Source organism: Panthera leo, chromosome A2 (genome assembly GCF_018350215.1).
Source record: "Panthera leo isolate Ple1 chromosome A2, P.leo_Ple1_pat1.1, whole genome shotgun sequence".
Lineage (NCBI taxonomy): Eukaryota > Metazoa > Chordata > Mammalia > Carnivora > Felidae > Panthera > Panthera leo.
The window spans coordinates 114106848-114124447 of NC_056680.1; the positions used below are offsets into that span (position 1 = coordinate 114106848).

The 17600-nt window shown below is 40.9% G+C and overlaps 1 protein-coding gene across 5 annotated transcripts in view; it reads left to right on the plus strand.

Annotated features, from left to right (window-relative positions):
• Positions 1-242: 242 nt before the first annotated feature.
• KLHL7 (kelch like family member 7) overlaps positions 243-17600 on the plus strand; it is a 68933-nt gene continuing 51575 nt past the window's right edge. Inside the window, exons 1-2 of one of the 5 annotated variants that reach the window (XM_042920102.1) lie at positions 243-321; positions 15899-16029. Coding sequence is in view for 1 of the 5 variants with exons in the window: in XM_042920081.1 (XP_042776015.1) it covers positions 504-623 (120 nt within the window). In the remaining 4 variants the exon portion in view is untranslated. Of the gene's footprint in view, positions 624-666; positions 1280-15898; positions 16030-17600 lie in introns of those variants that run through there. The other 4 variants (XM_042920092.1, XM_042920112.1, XM_042920081.1 and 1 more) reach the window with 4 other exon arrangements.

Below are 17600 nucleotides of genomic sequence, written 5' to 3' on the forward strand. Positions count from 1 at the left end.
CCTAATGTGTCCTACCGCCTACGCTTCCAAAAAAATATATATAATCTCACCACATAACCTAAATTTATAAAATCTGACTTGGGGAAATGGAAGCGCAGGCTCGTCCTTGGGGCCGCTGAAAGTCAAAACCGTTCCTGCTCCCGGGGGCGACCCAGGCTCCCGCCCAGCGCCGCGTCGCAGGGAGCGGCGCGCCTCTGTGACGCGCACGTCCCGCCCACCGCTCCCTTCATAGTGCCCCGCCCCCGTGAGCGAAGTGCGCAGACTCCTCAGCCCGGCTCCAGTTCGGTCGGGACGCCGCTGAGCCCGCGACGTCGCCTCCCGGTGAGTTTCTGAGGGGGCCGCCAGGCCTTGTCCTTCCGCAGTGGCCGCGCCGGCAGCAGGGCACTGCAGCCGCAGTCCCGGCCGCGGTGTTTGGTAAGCAGAAGCCCCGGCGTGCCCTGAGCGTGCAGCCCCCCGCCGCTCGGCCCGGCCACAGCCCCGGGCGTGAACGGAGCTGACGGAGGATGGCAGCCTCCGGGGTGGAGAAGAGCAGCAAGAAGAAGACCGAGAAGAAACTTGCTGCTCGAGAAGAAGCTAAATTGTTGGCGGGCTTCATGGGCGTCATGAATAACATGCGGAAACAGGTACCGCCTTTGTGGGAGTGACGGACGCCAGGGGGGAGGGGGTCCGGGACTCGCGCCCCTGGCTCCCTGGGCCGAAACCGCGCCCGGTGGTGATCGCGACTCTCCTCTGTCCTCGCCTTTCCTTCCATTTTCGCACGCCAGCCGAGCTGCTGTTAGTAGAGGGTCGCGTTAACCATTTGTCGAGCAGAAGCGTCTCCTCGTCTGCCGGTGCTGCGTGGCTCGCAAGTCAGGCTCCTGGGAGACTCCTGGGCTGGCATATTCGGCATCGCGTATCGGTTGTGTAACAGCTCTGCCCTAGTTATCTCTTTGTGAGGCGAGGATCCTTCCATTGGCGAGCCGCCGCGTTAAGGTGTCGTGAGATCTCGTGCGAAGAAGCCCATTGGCACAGCCCAGCCCGAAGCCCCCTCAGAAGGGAGAAGCATTGCTGGCCTGAAATCAGCTACTCTTAGATAAGGATCCCCGCCCCTCGTCTGTGTTCCCCGGGTGGAGCTAGTTGAAGGCAAATCCTCCTGTACGTGTTAATTTAGAGCAGAAACAGTCACCGATAAATACCGCGCAGTCTTTTAAGGCTCCTCTGCGCCTCTGTTATTAAGAGGAGCTCTTTGTTCTGTCCTTGACGTGTGGCGCATTAATGACCGTCTTCACATCGGCGAAAGGTGGGTGATGAAAAGAACGGATTTTAACGCGGAGGATGTAGACAAGAGAGGTTTTTTGGTGGGGTTTTTTTTTTTAATTCCATAACATCTTATACCAATAAGTATAGAAAAGTCACTTGGTTACCGTAAGCTTTATTTATAGCAAATAGGCTTCTTAGATGTGGGAATGTTTCTGTTCTGTAACTGTGGTCCTGTTTCCAAAGAAGACAAAAGCAGGGTGTATGAATAACTGCAAAACCTGGTTTGCTTATCTAGTGGTTTTGATGGGAATCCATAGAACAGTACAGGAATTTGAGATTTGTAAGAAGATCCTAGCTTCTGATTTCTTGAAGCAAACTCTGACTGCAGGGATCTTGTCTTTGTTCATCAGCTCCTGGCATGGTGCATGAATGCGGTAGATCTCTGTCTGAATGCCTTTAAATCTTCCCCGGCTTTTGTGCCGAAGTCACCGTGAATGTCTGCATTCAGTATTGTATGTACCTGACTTTAATGTATCTATTTTCATGTATACACTCAAGTTCCTTTCATGTAAACCTTTTTATATTTGCAACACCGGTGACTTCAAATTACTGGTGCATTTAACAAGTGTGTGCTCCTAAAGGGTAGTTGAACACAGTTAACCAGTGCTCAAATTTGTTTCCAGCAATCCTCCCCACCCCCCCCCGCCCCCCTCCCCCATCCCCAGAGAGGTGGTTTCATCTGTGGACTCCCAGCATTGTAAAGCTTGCCTCATTCCTTATGTAGATAGGTTGCAGCTGGGTTGCAGCATCAGCTGTTTACTTGAGGAAAAGGGGATTGTATGTTTAACTGTTTGGGTTCAAAAATTGAATTGTATCCATTTCTTAGATTTAGCTTTAGACTATGTTAACCTCTGTTTATCCACTGTTAAACTAGAAATAAAGTTACTGAAAAATCAGGATTCTGTTACTGTGTAGTAGGGGAAAATAGAGCTAGAACAACCAGAGATCTCTTCCACAGAGGTTCACTGATCTTAATCTGCGGGTTCTCTTTTTGTCAATGGCTTTGCATGTTTTTAAGGTATTCTCCAGTAGAATTTTCACCAACTTCATGGAATCCTTTTGCAAGATGTGCAGTTTCCTTTGCAGTTGATGTACATTGTACTCGTATTGTTCTGTTTAACGTAACACAGGAGAGACTCACCAAGAATGACTGACAAGGGCATTTGATGGGATTGGCAGAAATAGAAAGTGGTCTGAGCCAGAGGAAGAATGTTTGAATGAGAACCAGTTTTATAAGTGTTCTTGTTCTTCAGTGAATATTTTTGTATTGTGACTCTTTTTGCTTTCCCATATGACTTCATTACTTTGGGGATCAGGATAATGAGTGCCTAGATGACAAGGACCCCTCTGTACACACCCAGAAACATTCTTACAAGAACTTGAGAACACTGAAATTAGAATACCTGAATTCAAATTCCTGCTGTACCATTAATTAGTTTTGTGATCTTAGATAAATATGACTTAGGTCATTTCATCTCTTCATAACATAGCAGTCAATTCTATACGTAGTGGCCAAGGAGGTTGTACAGAGCCAGCAGCCTCAGCTTCTTATGGGCCTCTTTTCCTTCATCATCCTTGCAGTCATTTCTAGCCTTTTATTTTTAAGTAAACTTTCCAATGAAGTAGAGAATTCACTAAAAGGATACAAATCATAAACATGCAGCTCATTGAATTATTACAAACTAAACACACCATCAACGATAAGAAATAGAACATGAAGAGTACACAAGAGGTCCCCCTTTACACTCTTCTGAATCACTACCCCCCCCCCCCAAAGGCAACCACTGTTCCAACTTCTGTCACCATAGATTTGTTTTTTCTGTTTTTGAACTTATATAAATGAAATCCTACTGTATATATTCTTGAGTCTTGGCTTCTTAAAGCTAACATTATGTTTGTGAGATTTATTATGTCGTTCTGTGTCACTTTAGTACATCCTCATTGTGCTTAGTATTCCACTGTATGAATACACCACATTTATCCATTCCATCATTATGGACATTTGAGTCATTTCTAGTTTGGCACTATAAAGACAAGTTCTACTTGGAATGTTTTGTATATTTTGTACATGTCTTTGGATGTGTGCATGTCTGCATTTCTGTTGGGAACTACGTAAGAGCAGAGCTGTGGAGTCATAGGTTACACTACATTTAGCTTTAATAGACACTGTCCTGTAATTTCCAAAGTTGTGTCAGTTCATGCTCATTCCAGTTGTGTACGAGAGAGGGTTTTGCTCTCATCTTTGTCAGCACTTAGTATTGTCAGTCTTTATAACGTTAGCCATTCTAGCGGGTGTATTGTAGCATCTTAATAGGTTGAGCACCTTTTTATTTCCCTAACTTTTTGTTTAGATTAATTTTATTACCTGATACACTAGAGAGGGGCTCTACAAAGGAGGCCTGGGTCATAGTCACTACTGCTCCTATCCAGTTGCTGTCACTGTGTTAATGAAGTCTAGGAGACCCTTAACATTTGAGGGATATGTTTTGAGACCTTTTGGAGTACCACTGTAGTTTATAGTTTTCTCATGTTAAGTGAATTAAAGCATAATTAGAATTTAAAAGCTTATGTTAAAGCGCTATTGAGAATTATGTGAGAGAACCAAAAAAAAAGCTGATCTGAAAACTGGATGCTGAGCAGTTAACTGGGATTATTTACCAACTAAAAGGACTCAGCTTCTGTACAGTCACCTCTTAAAGATTGTTAATTACTAGTAGTCATTTTCTTTAGGGTCTCTTGTGAATAATCTAAACCCTCTGCATTAAATCTTCAGTAAGAGAAACACTTCTTGGGCATGTATTTTCTACCAGCTTTGTCTTACTTAATTCAGCTAACAATTCCCATATACAACTCCCATCATTCAGACCTTCCTATTCTTAATTGCTGCCTTCTCCTTTTGTCTGCCCAGTTTAGGAGATAATCATCTCTCTCTTCACTCCCTTTCAAATGCCCCAGGCTTTCTTGACATTCAGCCTTTTTTTCACATCCATCTGGCCAAAAGCATTGATGACAATTTACCTTATTTGTGCAAGGCTTCCAAGCACAGCTGGAGAATATCCCATTATTGAACAGTCCTCTGCTAGGTAAGTCCTAATTTCAACAGGGCTGTCAGTACTGGTGATCAATCCTACTTTCCATTAATTTTACTGTTTTTCTCTAACCTGAGTCTTTTCTCTATATCCTCATTTTCAGTAGGGCATCCCTCTTGTGATATCACAAATAAATAGAAGACATTAGTTTGGAACTATCTAACTTTTAACTTTCTACCACCAAGTCTTTAAGTCTATTTTGTCACATTTTATTTTGCTACCGTGAAGAAGCTGCCTCTTTTCCATCTAAAGCCAGTGATTTCACCTGGGCTTTGACTCAGTCTGGTCAGAAAAGTTATATTGTTGGTTACTCGCATCTCTGCTAAGCACCCTTAACTTCTTCTTTTCTACTAGACTCTAGCCATCAACATTCAGTCATGTTTTAACCTCCCTAGCTTTTAAGCCAACCAAACCAATACACCTATTCTTAGTCTCAACATTCCCCTGTAAATAATACCTCTCTCCCCCTTGTTAAAACCAAAAGGTGGGTAGATTCACTGCCTTTTTTGGCTCACTGTTGATTTATTCCCTTATCTCAGTTTGACTTTCTAACTCAGCCCTTCAGATGAATATTTATTGAGACCCACTCTATGCTAGGCATTTTGCTAGATTGTGTAGTTGCAGTGATGAGCAAAACCAGACAGTCCCTGTCTTCATGTGGGTTTTGTCTAGTAAGAGAGACATTAGTCAAGCAGTCACACACACACAAATGTAAAATTGCAACAGTGGTAGGTATTATTAAAGAGAAGAACATAGTACAGTGAGGGCATATGAATAAATCATTTGACATCAAGAAGATTTCCCCAGGAAACTGGTAAATGAACTGAGAGCTGAAATAAGAGTAAGGGCACCTTAAGGAGGAGCCACTTAGGTAGATGGAACAACAAATGCAGAGGTTCTGAGTCAAAAGACCTACTTACCATAGAATGGCAAGTGCAAGATACTGATTAAAGGCCAGTGTGACTGGAGCACAGAACATAAGGGGGAGGATGGTGAACATGAAACTGGAGAAGTAGTTAGAGAACTGTCCATGCATAGTCTCATAAGACATTGGGGGGGGTGCCTCTATCCTAAAACCCCTTCAGATGCGGGGTGTGTGTGTGTGTGTGTGTGTGTGTGTGTGTGTGTGTGACAGAAACAGAAAAGGGATCTGTGAGTATTTGTTTTTCTTTTGAAAAAGATGGTGCCTAATCTGTGGCCAAATGGGAGAACTCTCAGAGTGGTTGTTGGCAGACCAAATAGGAAGTTGTTCAGTAACTCAGATGGTCCCTTGGACTAAGGTGGTAGCAGCAGTAGCAATGATGAAAAGATGACATATTCAAGATTTAGGAGGTAAAATCAATAGATCTTGGTGATGATAACTCTCACATGTGGTTGTGATGACTAAATTAGATAGCCAAAGTAAAATAAAGCATGACCTGATGATGTTGGCTATTTTTGTTGCTCTTGTGATATGGTGGTTGATTCGATGCTGAGGGATTTAATACACGTTGTCAGTTATGACCTCTAGGGTTCTAGAATTCATAACTAGATAGATGATGACATTAGCCACCAAGAGAGGAGACACTAGAGAAAAGGATCAAGGCTTTGAGGAAAGGATTATAGGTTGTATTTTAGATATGTTCAGTTCACAATGCCATGAGACAGTAAGGTATATAATGAACTGACAGGTTTGAGAGTTGTGGGTTAAAAGTATAAATTTGTGGTGCACCTGGCTGGCTTGGTCAGTAGGTAGAGCATTAGAGTGCACAACTCTTGATTTCAGGGTTGTGAATTCAAGCCCCATTTTGGAGATAGAGTTTACTTAAAAAAAAATTTTTAAGTGTAAATTTGTGATTATCTGCAGATAGAAGGTAACTTTGTTGAAACTATGGAGAGTCAGGAGTCTGGGATAAAGAATAGGAAGGAGCCTATAAAGGAGACCCCTGCCCCCCCCATTCCCCCCCCCCCCCCCACCAAAAAAAAGGCCAGAAGAGTAAGAGGAAAGTGAGAATTTTCAGAATCAGGGAACAAATTGTTTCAGAAGGAGGATGGCAAATTTTGAAGCCTATGAGAACTCAAGATATGATATAGCAACACAGGGGAGTTGTTGACTGTAGTGTGTTGTTTTGATTGGAAGACAGATGGAAGTCAGATTGGCATGAGTAGGATATGAGACCATTGAGACAATATTTTTGGAGAAACTTGGCCCAGAAGGGAGTAGGGGAGTTCAAATGAAGGTTGTTTGGTTTCATGTGTTTAAACTCGGGAGATATAAGTGTGCTTCAAAACTGAAAGGAAGAATTCATTTGAGATGTTGAGGTTGAATGTATATGAAACAGAATGTATAATTGATAGATGATTCCTGAGATAAGATCTAAAGTAAAGGTAATCTGTCATGGGAGGAGGATAGTTTCTCTTTCATCAGAGTGGGAAGGAAGAGTGGTTGGAAGAGAGGTTTGGAATCAGAATAAAAGACCCTCTGTCAGAGGCTGTCTCTCTGAAAAGTAGCAAATGAGACCATCTGCTGAAATGAAGGAAGAAGAAAATGAAGTTAGAGGTTGAGGAAAATAGTTTTTGTGGAGTGGAAATGGTATGATGGCTGGCAGTATTTTTGAAGGTTTTTTTTTTTTTTTTTTTTGAGGTTAATTACCATGGATTTGTAATTAATATTTATCCTCACCCTGGCCTTCAAAGCCCTGTCTGACCTGATCCCATCCTATTTCAGTCAGATTTCATACCATTGTTCTCATAGCAATTTCACTCCAAGGCACCTGTCTTCCTTCAGAGCCTGAAATGTTGTATCAGTGCTTGTAACTCTTTCCCTCTTACTCATGCTCAGTTCTTACCATAAATGGCACTTCCTCCCTGAATGCCCTTCATTGTGTCAAGGGCATGTACTAGATATACTCTATTTCTTTCCTTCACCTATTGATCTTCTTTATTAGACAGATAAACACTTTGTATGTATGTCTTTGCTACTAGGCACTAAGTTCCTTGAGGGCAGGGACAATATCTGTCTTATTCAGTGCTATATTGCCAACATCTACCACATAGGTGTCAAATATTTGTTAAGTAAATAGTTGATGTCATAGGTATGGTTGATAACACCTAGAGATTGAGGAGGAAGTAAGAAGAAAAGAAGACAGGATGAAATTCTAGAGGAACATCAACATTTTAAAGGATAGAAAGAAAAGTGCATTGGAGATTGAGGTGTGGAAGGAAGAAAGACAGCAGGGAATAATGTCATTGAAACCTAGATATAAGTTACAAAGAAGAGGAGACAGGAGTATCAAATGTAGTAGGGAGGCCAAAAAAAGATAGTGTTCCCTGGGTTTGAAAAGTGGTGCATTTAGCAAATAAAGTTTTAATGGAATGGTGGGGGAGGGAGCAGATTTTAGAGGACAAAGGAAGGACAGAATGGTGAGTACATGGAGAGGGACCTGCCTCCTCTGTGGCCAAGGCTTTCCAGGATGAGATTAATGTTCTTTAAACACCAGCGGTATATACCCAAAGAATACAAAAATACTAATTCAAATAATCATGCATGCACCCTAATGTTTACAGCATCATTATCTTCAATAGCCAAACTATGGAAACAGCCCACATGTCCACTGACTGATGAATAGATAACAACACGCATGCAAGCACACACACACAGATGCACACACACTTTTTATTCAGCCATAAAAAAGAATGAAATCTTGACATTTGCAACAACATGGATGGAGCTAGAGAATATTATACGAAACAAAGTCAGAGAAAGACAAATACCATATGATTTCACTCATATGCAGAATTTAAGAAACAAACAAGCATAGGAGAAAGAGAGAGAGAGGCAAACCAAGAAACAGACTCTTAACTGTGGAGAGCAAACTGTACCAGAAAGGAGGTGGGTGGGTGGATGGGTTAAATAAGGGGAGTAAAGAATGCACTTTTGTGATGCGCACAGGGGTTGTATGGTAGTGTTGAATCACTAAATTGTATACCTGAAACTAATATTATACTATATGTTAACTAACTAGAATTTAAATAAAAACTTCAAAAAAGTAAAATGTACTTCCAAATTAAAAAAAAAAACTCTGGTAGTATAAAGTGCATACTGCCATCATGACACTTACCACATGTGTGTTGAATAAATGAATACAGAAGCACATCTTAAAGGAGACATGATTGTACTAAAATTCCCTGTGAGGAGAAGAAAATCAAGATTTGGGAGCTGCAAGAACCATGCCAACCCCAGAGGCCTCTAGCCTCTCTCTAGGACACTGCCTTCATTGCACCTCAGCTCTGACTACCGCCAGTCTGTTTCTCTTTCAGAGTTTCAAATCCTGGAGAGAGAGGATCTGATAGACCTAGTTTGGGTTGAATGTTAACCCTTTGAATCAATGATCTATGCTAAGGAGAGCAAGGTCACGTAGCACAAACATGATCTTGAAAGGGTTATTTTATGTACTTATTTTATGTATTCCATTTCTGGGGAATGGAGAATTACAAGTTGGGTAGCTACTCCAGTGGGCATCTATTACAAAGATTCATATCATTAAAACAGCTGGCATATTATATATTTTAATACATAATAATATAGCATATAATTTAGTTACATTCTGTTGAACTGTCTAAAATGTGGTTGATTAATATTTAAGAGAGGCACTCTTAATATGCCATCTATGCTAAATGTCATAAATTCTATACTCGGTATCAGGTTAGTCTACTGGCAAATGGTTTGCCAGAATGAAATTAGTTCTTTTTTAGACCTTTGAATTGCACTTAAATTCAATCACAATTTAATATTATACTGTAAGCTTTTATCATGAACAATGATTTTAAAATGTCTTTGTATCTTCTATAAAACTTCTTTTAGTCATGTTGTCTTTAGTCACTCATTGCTATGGGAAACAATATGCTATAGTGGAAATAACTTGAGTTTTGGAATCAAACAGATCTGGGTTTGAATCCTAGCTCTTCCTAATTGTGTGACATTGGGCAAGTCAACTTCTTTAGCCTTTTATGTTTATATTTACACAATAATGATTATAATATCATACTGACCTACCTTACTGATGTTGGGGATAGTGAGAGAGAGAATGTGAAAACTCTTGATAAATTATTTAATGTTAAATATTGTTGATATTGTTATCACAACGAGTCTACTGGCATTCTTGGTTATCAGCAAAAGAAATATGTTCTCTCTTAAGTCAAAATAATTTATTGTAAGAAGTTCAGAAGCTTATAATGTTGACCACAGGCTGGAAGATGAGCAAGCATGGCAAACAGGCAGAAATCAGGCATTCTCTGTTAGCTAGGCTTCACAAACCCTGGAGTTCATTACAGTGTAGGCACAGTCTTGACTACCTGCTGCTGCTGCCGCCACCGTAAAGAGATTTTTCCTCCATCTTTCTATCATTTGCTCAAGATTCAAAATCCTGAAAGTTGGCATATAATTGACTGGCCTTAGATTGTTTGCCAGGTTTTGGCTCTGGTAAGTGAATAATAGAAACAACTGACTTCTAGTTTCCATAATAAGAGGCTCTGAGAATTGCCCTCTCACCATTTTCATAATGAGAAAATTTTCCAGAAATGGAAGGTTGGGTTTTGTTTTTTTTTAATTTGTTTATTTATTTTTGAGAGGGAGAGAGAGAGCATGAGCAGGGGAGGGGCAGAGAGAGAGGGAGACACAGAATCTGAAGCAGGCTCCAGGCTCTGAGCTGTCAGCACAGAGCCCGACGCGGGGCTTGAACCCACAGACGGTGATACCATGACCTGAGCCGAAGTCGGATGCTCAGCTGACTGAGCCATCCAGGTGCCCCGGGAGCTTCGGGTTTTAATAAGCAGGAAATTGGGTGCTAGGTTGCCAGAATCCACAAATGTCTACTGTGATCTATATACCTCAAGCTGTTAAATACAAACATGTATGCACTTATTCTCATTCCTATAATTAAAAAAAAAAAGTCATCAGTCTTTTTCACTTACCATATCTAACTTGAAGTTCAAGATTATTGGTGATACCAGTTTCTTCTATAGTCTTTTCAAGATTCTTAGGCCTAAGTCTTAATAGATTTATTTGATTGTAAAGGGGAAAGTTTCACATAGTTAAAACTTATATAAATATAAGAGCAAAAGGGTGCCTGGATGGCTCAGTCGGTTAAGCATCCAACTCAATTTTGGCTTAGGTCATGATCTCACAGTTGTTGAGTTCTTGTGCACTGACAGCACAAAGCCTGCTTGGGATTCTCTCTCTTCCCTCTCTTTTGCCCCTCCCCTGTGCATGTGCATGCTCTCTCTCTCTCTCTCAAATAAACATAAATGTGTGTGTGTGTGCAAAGATGAAAATAAAAATGTAAGCCACATTGTTATTATTTAATATTTTTATTATGCATTGTTTTCATGACTTCGTCCTTCCCTGACTATTCCTATTTGTCTTGAGCCAACTCCTCAAGGTTCTTTTTCTGATGGGATGATCTAATCCTTTATTCCTAGGTATCTTGAACCTTTGGTATTACCTATAAAGTCACATTAGTCTTCCATTAATGCTTATTACTAGCTTTAGCAGTACGAGCCTTAGGCGGGAATTTGATTTTATGATATTTATAAGTTGATTAGTTAGCCTGTTGCTGTTTATTTTATTTTATTTTTCTAATGTTTATTCTTGAGAGAGCACGCGAGCGAGTGTGAGTGAGGGAAGAGCAGAGAGAGGGAGGCACAGAATCTGAAGCAGGCTCTAGGCTCTGAGCTGTCAGCACAGAGCCCGATGCAGGGCTCGAACTCACGAATCAGATCATAACCTGAGCCAGTCGGGCGCTTAACCAGCTGAGCTATGCAGGCCCCCCAGCCTGTTGCTCTTTAATGGATGCTGGCAGAAGACATGAGACTCCTAGATTAGAGACAATAGACTTGATTACTCACAGCATAGCATTATGAGCATCCGTATGTATGTGTCAGTTCCTCTTGCCCCACAAGTACTATGAGGGTGACCTGCCCGGGGCCCAGATGGATATTATACACACAGTGGGTTTGTGTTGTAGCTCTGGAATGAACACTGAGCTTAAGGAATCTGCCATTTTTATAGCAAACAATAAGCAAGCCTGCTCCTTATTCTTGTGAGGGAGAAGGTATCTCATCCCTATGGTTGCTTGCTGGCAACATAATCCTGAGAAATGGTGGCCCAGGGAAAAAGTGTCAGGGCCTTGCCTTCTTGACATGTCCGGGTTTTAAAATATATAGGAATTCAAGAGACCCACAGAGGTCTCTTCTCTCCCAACAGACAAAAGATACCCAAGGGGATCCCCTGAGCTCCAGCTATCTTCTGTCCCATAAAGAGCAATGGTTCCCCACCCCCCCTTCATTGCCAGGTTCAGAGAACTACCCAAATGTAGTAACTTTTGTTCTTTTTACCCAGTGGCAGGAGGAGGCCAAAATGGCCAGGTTGCAGTTTTAACTTCTAATTCTGTGGAAACATGATTCTATCACTTGAATCATTCTTCTTTTGGGTCCTCATATCTCTAAACTAGCAGAACCCACCTCCAGAGACTGATTGCTGAGATCAGAAGTAAAATATTTGTGAGTGAATCATTAAGCATAAGAGTGAGGGGAGTTTCTTCCATCCCTTGGTTGCCAGGCTAACTCTGGCTATAGAGAAAACATTATTTCTGTATAAATTATGTGTAATCACATCATTTGAAAATGGATTCTACTGCTTAAAAAGTTTGAAAACCACTGTTATAAGGCTTTTCCCTGAAAGGAAAAGACATATATATTGTCTGTGTGTGTGTGGTGTGGGCTGGGAAAAATATTTCTGACCTTCACCTTACTGAAGGAGGAAGCGAGGTATCTTGAACTCATCTCTCTCTCTCCTACAAATTTTGCCCAATGAGAGAGAAGTTCTAATGAAGCTAGGATTTAAGACATTGTTGTTTTATTAATGGTAGGATTACTCTTTTGAGACTTACATACTTTTTGCCCCAAATTTTTATTTAAATTCTAGTTAACATACAGTGCAGTATTGGTTTCAGGAGTAGAATTCCATGATTCATCACTTACATACAACACCCAGTGCTTATAACAAATGCCCTCCTTAATACCCATCACCCATCTAGTCCATCCCCTACGCATGCACCCAGCTCCCTCCCTCAGCCCTCAGTTCTCTATCTTTAAGGAGACTCATATACTTCTACTTAAGGTCTCCATCTGCTAAGGAGGACAGGTAGGATATGTCTTGTGGACTCTATAAGGTGGATTTGGGCCCCACTATCCCCCCCCCCCCGCCATATGAATATGCAAATTTAAAAGTTTAGATTATTGGAGTATATGGGTGTGAGTAGGTGGGGATTACTAAGCACTCACCCATCTGTTTTATTTTGTCTCACTTGGCTGTAAATCTTTACATAAACTCCCTGAGTTGAGAATCTCAGAGGGCTGAATAATAGTATTCAGGCACCAGAGCCCCATCCCAACTCCCAACAGAATGTACTGGACCAAGTAGCTATAAGTTCTTATTTCCAAGTTTTTTTTGTTTTTGTTTGTTTTTTTTTTTTTAAGTTTTCTTTGTTTGTTTTTAACCTGTACAAGGAGCGTTTTGTTCTTTTTTTTTTTTTTTTAAATTTGTGTTGAGAGAGAGAGCACACATGCATGAGCAGGAGAGGGGCAGAGAGAGAATCCCAAGCAGGCTCCGTGCTGATAGTGTGAAGCCTGACGGGGGTTCAATCTCATGGACCATGATATCATAACCTGCACCAAAATTAAGAGTCAGATGCTTAACCAACTGAACCACCCAGGTGCCCTGGGAGTGTTTTGTTCTATGTTAAAGGCATCCTCTATCAATACCTATTCTTCCATGTGTCTTCTGCAGACCACCTTAGGAAGATTATTTAAATTTTTTACTCCAGAAAGCTTTAAAATGAGTAGATAATCTATTAACTCTAGACTGGAAATTCACTTGCATTTCCCATCTAAAATTTTTCTCAGCCAAGGTGTCATTCATAGCTTTCCAGATTATCTGGAGTGAAACAAATGACAGCTTAAAGCACTCCATCTAATTCCATACTAGCAATATAAAATCCCCCAAATCTGACTGTTATGAACCTACTCATTATTAAATTCCCACATCTGTGATCTCCCTGTGGGTTAAAATTAAAGGCAGTTCCAAATGTGTGCTCTCTCTGGTTTCTTTTTTTTTTTTTTTTTAATTTTTTTTTTTAACGTTTTTTATTTATTTTTGAGACAGAGAGAGACAGAGCATGAACGGGGGAGGGTCACAGAGAGAAGGAGACACAGAATCTGAAACAGGCTCCAGGCTCTGAGCTGTCAGCACAGAGCCCGACGCGGGGCTCGAACCCACGGACCGTGAGATCATGACCTGAGCCGAAGTCGGACGCTTAACCGACTGAGCCACCCAGGCGCCCCTCTCTGGTTTCTTATATGCCAGGTCTCAGCCAAAAAGCATTCACTTAAGTGTTTGGGTAGGTTCTAGGACTTTGTTCAGCAGCTGCAGCCTGGGCTATCTTCCACTGGCATATATTAAGTTAGTTTAGCACCTCCAAAGCTGAATTTTTCCAGTGTCAAGGTGGTTGGTGCCACATGTTTTCAGAATGTCAAAGGGTTCAGAGGACTCTTAATATGAGTACAGCATCCTGATCCCCACAAACCTGAAAAGATACAAGCAAATCTCCCATCTCTACAATAGATGTTGACACCTTACTATACAGTCCTAACCCACATTGTTCCCAGACAAAAACAACAGAAACGTCGGTTTCTAGAAAACAGAGAATCTTCAAAGAAAACTTCAGGATATCTTGGCTTTTGGCTTGCCAGTCTGTGTTGGCTATCTATAATTTATAGACTCTAAACTCAGCTAAGAGGAATCACTTATCAAGAGGCTAATAGGGACACTTTACGATATAGGGAAGAATTTTGTCTATGCATTATAATGTTTCACTGGCATAGGATATTTTGTACTTAGAGCAATTTGCCAGGGGGATTTGCTCAGCTGCCAGGTCTTCTAGAATTTCTCTTGTTCCCCTTTGTCCTGCACATTTAAAGCTTAATTTTTCCTTTTTCAACCTTGTGTTCCTCGCACCCCAATGCTAGAATAGTTGAGTTCTGTCCTTTGAGAGAGGATGATCCACATTTGTAGCAGGCAGTCAGGCAAAGCACAGTCTGTAGCCTTGCATTCTCTACAGTTCTGATCCTCCTAGTTCTGCACCCTTGTGTCCCCATTATGATCCTATCCTGCTGTGAAATTCCTTGTATCTACTAATCCTGCCCCCTGAAGGGGTCTTTTTTCCTTTCCATTTTTCTCAGCTGGAGAATGGCCTTTGACTGATTGCTCTAAAGCCTATGGGGACCAACATGGCCTTTGCAGTGTGCTCCTCAGAATCTTACCTTTCCTCGTTACTTGAGCTTTCCAGACCTTGGAAACTCAGTCGTAGCACACATATTCCTTTCTGTTACCTGTATGTGTCAAAATGGGCTGTGTCTCTGTTGTCTGTTCCTTTCAGGCATCACCAGCTGAGTTGTTAACCTGTTTGAGTTAAATCTTTTCCTTTCTACATAGTGTGGAGCTAACGTTATTCAGATCAGAATAACTTCCTTTTCCTTTCCTTTTGATTTTGGGCCCAAATGTTTGTTTTGCTTCTTCTTTCTCTAGTGCCTTTCTTAAAAGACACTGTCCTAGTGAAAACAAAGAGGGTCCACGTGTTCAGTATTGATTCAGTTACTGCCAACCCTCAGCAGAGTAATTCCAATTATGGACAAGTTCAGTATTAACTTAGGCTTGGATTATGGCTGGGTCATTTTGCTTCCCTTTAATGTGATCTAGTACTCTCCCTTAGAGTCTTATTTCCACACATTTCCCAGATATGTTCCACTATAGCTTGTAGCCTTCCTGTCTTCCCAGACACACCACCTTGCAAATTATGTAATGGAGGAGCTACTTTATTGCTGATCTTCCTTTTCCAAAAGTTTACAAATCTATCTGAATTTAATGTAACCACCTATTATAACTGTCCTACTCTTTAAGGGCAATCCTGTCATTATGTTCATGATTCCTTACCTTTAGCTTTGAAAGAGCTCTTAAAAATTTCCTAGATCCAGGCCTTTTCTGAATTTTATTTCTCTTCCTCCATTATATCTCTTTGGTATGTATCACCTAAATTGAATAAATAAAGCAAAAATAACTCTTTTTCCTGGTCTTATCTTTTAAAGAGCAGTTATACCAAACTGTATATGCTTTCCCTTTCAAAGCTGTTTGACCTAACATGCCCTGTGTTTCCATTAAGGAAGAAGTCCCCTTTCCCTCTGTTTATCTGGTGTCTAACTTTTTCTTTCCTTTCCCACTGGCCTTATTGTCATTATGTGTGTTTAAATCCAGTGCTGTTTTTCTTGGCTTTCTGAGAAAATGTGATTCTGAAGGCTTTTTAATTTTTCTCTTAGGTTTTGAGTTTATCGTAGCTTTGTTGAGGCTTTTCTAGTATCTCAATCTGAGAAGATTTACCCCCATATAATAAGGGCTCCATTTCCCTTTATCTTTTCAGTGATTTAAATCCACCACCCAACTATAGTTGAATCTGCAGTCTACTCAGGGAGTTATACCCAGGGCCAACTTGAAATCACGCTGTGCAGGACTGATTGCAGAACCTTGTTGACAAGCTACATAAACCCAAAGGTTAGTCATTCCCTGGTCCTCTTCTTGGGATACGATGAAGAACAGAATTTGGGACAGCTGTTTGCATGCCTCCTACTAATGCCAGCACACATTGTTAAAAGCTAGAACCTCCTGCAATGCTGCGGAGCTTACATGGAGCTTCCTACCTTTTGCAGTCCTACTAAGAAAACCTGTAAAGAGAGCAAAAAGGTCATTCTACCAACACTTGCCTGAAATCCTTGCCTCTTTTGAAGTGAACCTTTCCTGACCGAAGGACGCTTCCCACAGAAGTCCCTAATATTTGCAGGCACTAAAGCATTACCAAAGTTTCTGCCTCTGTCTACAGGGCTTGGAGTGTCTATGCATATGGATTTCAACAGCCCTCTTCCACTGTTGGTTCCAAACATTTGAGATGAGTTATGTTCTGCTTTGGGGCAAAATTATAAAAGAGAATGAGCCAGAACGGGCAGTTTATGGTCATTGACCTCTGCCTTAACTCTTGCTCATCTTGTAGACACTCTTCCACAAGTGACAGTGGAGAAAAGGACTGCACTTTGCTTCTCAGTACTTACTTTCCCCAGAGGAAGAGCATTATGAGAGAGATATCTAATTTCCCCTAAATGGGTAACAGTTATACCATTTTTTTCCAATTATCCATTCTCTCATCCCACTTTTTAAATTAATAGACTTTGTTTTTTAGAGAGGTTTTATGTTTACCAAAAACTTGAACAGAAAGCACAGAGTTTCCGTTTTCCCTCTCCCCCTCCCAGTTTCCCCTACTAGTAACATCTTGCTAATACAAGTGTGATACATTTGTTATAATTGATGAGCCAATATTGTTACATTATTATTAACCATAGTTTACATTAGGGTTTTTTCTTAGTGTTATACATTCTGTGGATGTTGACAAATGTATAATGACGTGTATCCACTGTTACACTATCATACAAAATAGTTTCACTGCCTTAAACATTGCCTTCTTACCACATTTTTGAAATAGTATCTTTATGATACATCAAATTCCTGCTTAGTGTAGATCCCTCACATTTCTTAGGTTTACTTCTCAACATTTAATTATTTTGTTGCTGCTATGATGGGTTGTTTTGGTTGTTTTTTTTGTTTTCTCATTTGTGTTTTTTTATGGCTTACTGCTCACATATAGGTTAGCTAATTGCTTTTTCATATTTATCTTATTTGTGTCTAGCCATCTTTTCATTTAGTTCTACAAGTGTTAGGTTTATTTATCTTTATTTTCTACTGATTTTGTTACCAAAAAACCCAGGTTCGGCTACTTGTTGCTTGAAAAGCCAATACTCAAGGGAGGAATTTTGATTGGAAAGGAATATGAGCTTTATTCAGGAGGCTGGCCATCTGGGGAGAAGGGAAACTCTTGTCTGAAAACCAATTCTGACTATTCTGCCTGGTCCCAAGAGTTTTAAAGGAACTTTAGGGCATTTAATCAATAAAAAGAGAGCACAGTGGCCTGTAACCCTTCCTGATTGCATGCAGACTTGATGCCAGCTACAGACATCATCATCACAGTGCCAGGAGGTTGTGTATTGGTGCCCCAGGGGGAGGTTGTGCAAGAGGAT